This window comes from Thamnophis sirtalis, unplaced genomic scaffold (assembly GCF_051295495.1).
Source record: "Thamnophis sirtalis isolate CommonGarterSnake01/CBP01778 unplaced genomic scaffold, rThaSir2_p1.2 scaffold_15, whole genome shotgun sequence".
NCBI lineage: Eukaryota > Metazoa > Chordata > Lepidosauria > Squamata > Natricidae > Thamnophis > Thamnophis sirtalis.
Window position 1 is genome coordinate 39,233,779 of NW_028261395.1, and position 8,029 is coordinate 39,241,807.

The 8,029-nt window shown below is 51.2% G+C and overlaps 1 protein-coding gene across 1 annotated transcript; it reads left to right on the top strand.

The window, feature by feature from the left end:
• Positions 1–570: 570 nt before the first annotated feature.
• FBLIM1 (filamin binding LIM protein 1) lies at positions 571–7,820 on the top strand. Its single transcript, XM_087702019.1, has 8 exons — positions 571–727; positions 3,019–3,190; positions 3,639–3,781; positions 4,879–4,951; positions 5,058–5,227; positions 6,119–6,297; positions 6,411–6,528; positions 7,512–7,820. The coding sequence occupies exons 2-8, from the start codon at positions 3,025–3,027 to the stop codon at positions 7,668–7,670; spliced, it is 1,008 nt and encodes a 335-aa protein (XP_087558145.1). The 5' UTR covers positions 571–727; positions 3,019–3,024; the 3' UTR covers positions 7,671–7,820.
• Positions 7,821–8,029: the final 209 nt, after the last annotated feature.

An 8,029-nucleotide genomic window follows, 5' to 3' on the forward strand; every position in this document is an offset into this window, starting at 1 on the left:
GTCTACGTCTGTCTAAAAATAAAAAACTTTTAATAATAATAACAACAACAAAAACAACAATAATAAAAAGCTTTCAAGAAGATACCGGACTTCCACCTGTCCTGCTTGGGCAGGGGGTTGGACTAGATGACCTTCAAGGCCCCTTCCAATTCTGTTAATCTGTTAAATGGTGTAGGGTCTCCTGTTTGGGCAGTGGGTTGGACTAGATGACCTACAAGGTCCCTCCCAACTCTGTTCATCTGTCCCCCTCCTTCCCCAAGATGGGAAGGTGGGGGGGAATCCGGTCCCCCTACTGAGCCAGGGGGGCCCAGCCAACAATCCCCCTTCCTAGCTCAGCAAGTAAAGCCTCCCCAGAGGTCCAGGATGATGGGAACTGTTGCCTCTGGCTCAAGGATGCTGGGTCCACTGACCCAGCTGTCTTTTTTTTGGGGGGGGGGCATCCTGCTTGGGGGCACAGAGTGCCGAGAGGGGGCTTGCGGGGAAGGAGGGGGAAGGAAGGAGGGCGTGGCCAGTTCCAGTGATAGGCGGGGCGCGGGGAGGGCCGGGCAGGTAGAGGAAAGCGCCGCTTTTGGCAGCCGCCCCTCGCCTTTTACAGCCACGGCGGCGGCGGCAGGGCGGGGCGCGGCTGCTTGACCCCCGGCAGGCAGGCAGAAGGTGCTGAGCAGAGGGAAAAGCAGCCGCTCCCCTCCGCTGGCCGCTTCCAGGTGAAGTCCAGGGCGGTGGCCAGGTAGGATCGATCCCCCCTCCCATCCGCCGCTTTGCCTAGACCTCTGCGTCCCGGGACTTTGCCGGGGGGGGGGGATCCTGTCCCCTCGTCCCGAGATGCGCCGGACAGCCTTTCCCGGGGAAGCCATCCCGCTTCCCCTGGGAGAAAGGGCGGAGTGGCCGGGCAGCGCTTCTGGCAAGGGAGACCTCCGCGTGGCTTGAATCCCCTTCCCCGAAATGTCCCGCCTGGCGGGGAACGTTGGCCCCGCGGAACAACCGGGGAGGAAACCCGCTTGTTCTCCGGGAGGGGTCTTCCTGCCTCTTTGAGCCCCTCCCCCCCACAAGCTCTGGCCACAGAAGGAAAGGAGGGTGGGCGAGTTTGCATCGTTGATTACAGATGACAGATGAACAGAGTTGGAAGGGACCTTGAAGGCCATCTAGTCTGCTCAAGCAGGAAACCCCACATCTGCCTCTACCTAGGATCGAACTCACAGATTAACAGAGCTGGAAGGGATCTTGAAGGTCATCTAGTCTAACCCCCAGCCCAAGCTGGAGACCTTACTACACCATTTCAAGAGAGATGGCAGTCTGGTCTCTTCTTGAAAGCTTTTTTTATTTTTATTTTATTTATTTATTTTTGTCAAGTAGGTAACAGAGTTAGGCAACAGATATAAGTGCAGACATGTATAGGAATAAATGAAATTAATGTGAATACAAGGGAACATTAGGACAGGGACGGTAGCCATGCTGGTGCGCTTATTCACACCCCTTACAGTCCTGTTAGGAATGGGGTGAGATTGACAGTAGACAGTCTAAGGTTAAAGTTTTGGAGGTTTGGGGAAGAAACCACATAATCAAGTAGAGCATTCCAGGCATTGACCACTCTGTTGCTGAAGTCGTATTTTCTGCAATAGAGTTTGGAGCAGTTTACATTGTTAAAGACTATATGATAAAGTGGGCTCAAAATATTGAAGAACCAATAATGTTGGATACATGGGAAATAATTTGGGTAAGAAATGTAAAATTTACACAAGCCCAAAACCTGAGAGAAAATTTTTATAAGATGTTTTATAGATGGCATTTGGATCCTAAAAAGGTGGCTTCCATGTATCCGAATTTACAACCCAAATGCTGGAGATGTGGTTCTCTCGATGCTACATATTTTCATATATGGTGGACTTGCCAAAAGTTTAAGGCATTTTGGATAAAAATATGGTGGATTATGCAAAATGTTCTTAAAAAAAGGATAAAGTTTACTCCTCAGTTATTTTTGTTAGGTATAATTACTGACTGTACAGCTGTAGAGATTAATTTGATTTTGCACTTAATAACTGCAGCAAGATTGTTGGTGGCGCAACACTGGAAGAAGGAAGACTTGCCTACAAATCAAGAATGGACATTGAAAGTCACAAATTTAGCCGAGATGGCTAAAATATCTGCATATCTTAAAGACCACTCAAATGAGAGATATAAACGAGACTGGAAAAAATGGATTGATTATGTACAAAATAAATACGGGACTAAGAAATTCCAGATAGCTTATGATTAAGATCAGGAATGATTTAAACTGTTTAAAGTTAGTTTAGCAAGGAGGAGCTAAGTTCAATGTAAAGATGTTATCAATTTTTTATTCTTTTTTCCAATATATTTTAGACTTTTTTTGTTAAAAATCTATACCGTGTACGGGTTCTGGGAAGTCGGGGGGGGGTGAGGAAGGCTGGGAGGGGGTTGGGGGGGAGGGGGGAGGGATATATATCAGGTTTGACAAGGTGTTAGATTTTAATGTAATTTGACTCCACATGTATACTGTTTTCTCTTATATTTTCATTACTATTATTATTATTATTTTTTCTTTAAAACAAGGATATGATAAGCATATTGATATGAAGCAGAAATACACCAATGAGAGGAGGAGTGGGAAACAGAAGGGAGAAGAAAGATGGGAAGAGAGGGATAGGAGAGAGGATAAGGGGGGAAGATGAGGAGGATGAGGATAAGGAGGAGTGGAATGTAGAGAGAGGAGTAGTAGAAAGGGAGGGGAAGTAGAGTAAGAAAGGATGATGGAGGGAAGATAGAAAGTTGGAGAGAGGTAGAAGAAAGGTATATGGAGAGCAGAAGAGCTATAATGGCTTTTTATTTTTCTGGGCATTGTTGACAAGAGGAACTGATGTAATTATTATTTAATACTATATGATACTGGCTATGTATAGTATACATGTAAGTGTATGTTATGAAAATGGAAATAAAAAATATTTCAAAAATAAATAAATAATGAAATTGCCTCTTGCCTGCCATCCTTCCTCTTTCCCTCAGGTGGGGATGCTCGGGGACAAGATGCAGAAGCGCATGGTCTCTTCCATCTTCATCATCCTTGCGCCGCCCCAGAAGGGCTGCGGGGGTCCTGCGAAGGCCCCGCTGTTCCTTCCCACTGAGAAGCCGGTCCCTCATCAAGAGGGGAGGGGGCCCAGCGGAGCTCCTGGTGCAGGTGAGCCCCTGCTGTCCTTTGGCTCCGGCGCCCCCAAATCGGCTCTCTACTCAGAGTTGGAGCAGATGTGGGAACCCTCAGCCCTGTGGTTTCTCTGGCATGGAGGCTCTGGGCGGACACTTGAGGGTCTGGCTCAGGGGTCAGCAACCTTAAACACTCAAAAGAGCCACACAGGTCCTAACCAGAAGCCCCCCATTAAATTCTGGAGCTGACCGGAAGTCCAGTTCCTCCCTACTATGGAGTCTCCTCCTAGCGCAGCATCCTTTTTCCTCTACCTGTCCTAACCGAAAGCCCTATCAACTGTAGAGCCGACCGGTGACAGGGAGCCACACCAGAGGGATGAAAGAGCCACATGTGGCTCCAGAGCCGCAGGTTGATAACCCCTGATCTGGCTGAATGGCAAGCAGGCTGGAAACCCAGATCCCTCTATGTTCCTTCCCTCCTGCAGGTTCCGTTGCCCTTCCACCTTCTGTTGACCCTCCTCAGCCCGTGGAGGCTTCCCTGGGGTCTCTGCAGCCCGATGCCCTCCGGGTGGAGACCCTGGGCCCCGATCTACAGACGGGAGCTGTCGCCTTGCCTTCCTCCCTGCAGGTATTTGTCTTTTCGGGCCTTTCCTTACCGCAGGGGTGTCCTAACTTGGAACTTTAAGACTTGTGGACTTCAATTCCCAGAATTCCCCAGACAGCCCTGCTGGCTGGGGAATTCTGGGAGTTGAAGTCCACAAGTCTTAAAGTTCCCAAGATTGGACATTCCTGCCTTATGGGTAGTGCAAGAGAAGCAAGCCGCTGGATTAAAATAGAGGCTTGACTTTTAATGTAACATAATGGCCACCTGGCAATACCCTTCCTTTTAATCACGCTACCCAGAAGACACTTTGCCTAGCTTTTTAAAATGAAAAAAGCGAGAAGAACCGGCCTCGAGGCAGTTGAGAGAGGCTCAAGGCCGAGTCTCAGCCTCATGCACACCCCTTTGCAACCTCAAAAAAACAAAAATAAAACCAAGGAAGTTTTGGAAGGGAAAGGAATTTTAATTAAAGACCTCTCCACAGCTCTTGACCTTTTTTATTTTTTATTTCTCTTACCTACCATTTTAAGTATACATTCACATAATTGTTATTCTTCTTAACATTCTTCTATATTTGTTATTTCATTTAATAAGTTATAATATACAGTTTGGGCTGCTTTGTTTACCATCCCTAGCGCCTGTTGTAACACCACCTTGTTTTCTCTTTCTTTTCTCCCTCCCTCCCTTCTCTACTTCCTTCCTTCCTCCTAGCCTTCCCCTTCCTTCTTCCCTTACCTTTCTTCTACTCCTACCCTTCCTCTTCCGCTTCCTACCCTCTCTCCTTCTCTTTCTCTCCCTTCCATCCTCCTCTCCTTACCTCTTTCTTCTTTCCCCCGTCTTCCTCTCCTCCTCTCTCCCTTTCTTTTTCTATTGTTGCAGGTGTCTCTTTCAAATCTCAGTTTATGTTTCCTTGGGATGGTATTTCCGCAAACCCAAATATAATTTGATTATCATTTCTTATTCCCTTACCTTTGCTAATCTACCCTAACTATATTACCCCCTTCTTTGTGTCTTGCTATTGTATATATACTTATGTATTTAATATTTTCTTTTCTGTTTTCCTTTCTCTAATCCACTTTGATTTCTGAAGCGATTGGCTGTTAACTCTCTTTTCTTTTTTCCAGACTTCTGAGGTGGAAGAGACTCTCGGCTGGACAGATGGACGGGCAGAGGAAGAGGAGGAGGCTGCTGCCCCAGGTGAGGAGCCGCTCCCCATCCCCACCGAGAGGTCTCTGGCTTCCAGAAGGAGGCGACTGGACCCTGGCTGACCACCCTATCAGGTCCGCCCTGATTTGTTCCCCAGGTATCTGCGCTTTCTGCCACAAGGGCATTCCGCCCGAGGCTCCTGCATTGGAGGCCATGAGGAAGCAGTACCACGTCAAATGCTTCACCTGCCGTGCGTGTCACAGCAGCCTTGCCGGACAGAGCTATTATCAGAAAGAGGGCCGGCCACTATGCGTGGCCTGCTATCAGGTAAGGCCTACGCCAGGGATGGCTCAGCTTTTTGTCGTGCCAGCACCCATAATGCGATCTCTGCGCAAACCCCCCTCCCGTGTGCGCCTTTCCCTCTTGTGCATGCGCACACAACACCAGGCGTGTGCCCCACCCCTGCGCATTCACGCAAGACCCAACCATGCATGCATGTGTGACCTCCCCCCCCCCGATTGCGCTCCCCTCCCACCCATTTTTTGCTTCCAGGTTGGTGCAGGTGGTTTTCCCTAACCCTAACCCTTGGGCAGCACCCACGTGCCAAAAATGCAATGCGAGCACACACACACCCCACACACATGCATCCTGCCCCCTGTGGATGTGCGCATGCACCCCCCTCGTGCTCCTCGACATGCATGGCAGAGATCCAAAGACCAACTGGCCAGTGGGAGGCGTGCGTGAGATGTACGTGGGTGGAGCTGGACTGGGGAGAAGGCTGGCATGCCCACAGAGGGAGCTTTGCGTGGGTTCACTGACAAAAGGGCGAACAACAAAAGCGTGCCCGACTAAATCGCAGTGACAAAACCGCGAGTTCTAAAGCGCACCGACGAGTGAGCGCTGGAGCGCGGCGACAACAGCGCGGCAACAGAAGCGTGCTGTAAACATAAACCTAACCCTAAACCTAACCCTTACATTAACTTAAATCGCCCTTCTGTCAGCGCGCTGTTGTCGCCGCGTTGATGATGTCGCAGTTTTAGTGCCACGGTTTTTTCAGCACGCTTTTGTTGTGCGCGCATTTGGCGGGTCACGCTTTGCATGCCATTGGTTGGCCATCACGGGCCTAGGCAATGGCCAGCCTGGCAAACGGAGGGGTGGGAGGAGAATCGGGCCTGCCTCTTGCTGTCCTGTGTCTCATGCTGACCCCTCTCACCCCAGAAAACCCTGGAGAAATGCGATGCCTGCCAAGCCGTCATCCTCAGTGAGATCGTATGGGCCGCGGGAAAGGGCTACCACCCAGAATGCTTCACCTGCGTGGCCTGCAGCCAACCAATCGGCACCGACGCCTTTGCCGTGGATGATGATCAGCGGGCGCTTTGCCTTCCAGACTTCTACCGGTACGGTGCCCTCTGCCTTTGCGGGTGGGTGGGAGGGGGTTCTTTCATCACCCTGCCCCACCCTAGAGTTAAAAATGGGACCTCGCCCGCCTGCCTTCCTTCCTGCCTTCCAGGAGGTTTGCTTCCGTCTGCGGGGTCTGTGAGGAGCCCATCATCCCGCAGGACGGGAGGGATGCCTACCGGATCGAGTGTCTGGGCAGAAGCTTCCACGAGGACTGCTATCGGTGTGAGGTGGGTCTGGGGACCTGGGCTGAGAGGGTGGGGGGGGCGCTTCGGTGGAAGGATGCCCGAGCATAGAAGCGAGCATTGTCGCCTGACCTCGTTTCCGTGAAGCATCTCTGAGTTGTGGAGATCACGCCGGCTTCCTTCCTTCCTTTCCCACTCCTAATTGTGGAGGAAGAATCTTCCAAGCTGTGTTTCAGCGACTGGGAAGATGTGCTCTCCGCCCGCACCAACCAGTGGTGGGATTCAAATAATTTAACAACCGGTTCTCTACCTTAATGACCAGTGGGGTGGGTGTCGCCATGGTGGGTGTGGCCAGGGGGTGCACCGGGCAGCACTCGGCTTCCTGTACCCCTCTGGAAGCAAAAAACAGGTTAGTGGGGATGGGGAGGCACACACACACACACACACACCCCGGTGCCAGGGGTGAAATCCAACAGATTCTGACAGGTTCCGGAGAACCGGTAGCGGAAATTTTAAGTACTTCAAAGAACCAGTAGTGGAAATTTTAAGTACTTCAGAGAACCGGTAGTGGAAATTTTTAGTAGTTCGGAGAACCGGCAATTGCCACCTCTGGATGGCCCCCGACTGGGGTGGGAATGGAGGTTTTGCAGTATCCTTCCCCTGCCACGCCCACCAAGCCACATCACGCTCACAGAACCCGTAGTAAAAAAAAAATTGAATTTCACCACTGATCTGTCCCTCATTTTGAGCCTAGTAGGATTCCCTGCACTTAACTGGGAGCCAAAACGCGGCGCCTGGGGATTCCCAGAAGGGGCATGGCCAGCCAGCAATTTAACAACCAATTGGCCCGAACAGGCTGAATCCCACCACTGGCCCCAATCTCCAAGAAACCCCCACCCCACCCGAACCCCGGAGTGTTTGTGGCAAAAGGGATGAGGGTTTCAAAGCGAGCGAGCCCTGCCGGTGTGTGTGTGTGTGTGTTTCTCGAGGCCGCCGCCCACCTGACGCTCATTTCTTTTGGCCCGTAGAAGTGTCAGGTCTTGCTGTCCCTGGAGCCCACCGAGGACGGGTGTTACCCTCTTGGCAGCCGCCTCCTTTGCCAAGCCTGCCACGTCTGGCAGACCCAGGGTTCTCTCGCAGAAGAGACGGATGCCGATCGCTCTCGCAATTGTGGCCAGGAGGGCTAGCCCAGCACTCCAGCTGCCTCTTCTTTCCCTTGTTCTGCCTGTGAGCCTTTTTCCAATTTTTTTCCCCTCTAGGGACTGAGAGCAGCACTCTTGTTGAACGAGATGTGCCTCTCTCCCACCAGACCAAAGATACCATGTTCCTTACCCCCACTTATGTGTGCTGGCTAGGGGCAGTGCTCTGTACTGCGGGAGGTGCTGCAGGATCCTCGGCTGGGATTCAGCCTCTTACCCAGGCAAGGGGAGGATGGGCTCGGGGTGCTTAGTAGTCCACTTTTGGGAGACGTAGAGCGAGCAAGCGGCCATACGAGTTCAGGAGGGAAGCCTTGGCAGGCATGTCCCTAGCTGGCCCTGCCAGCTTC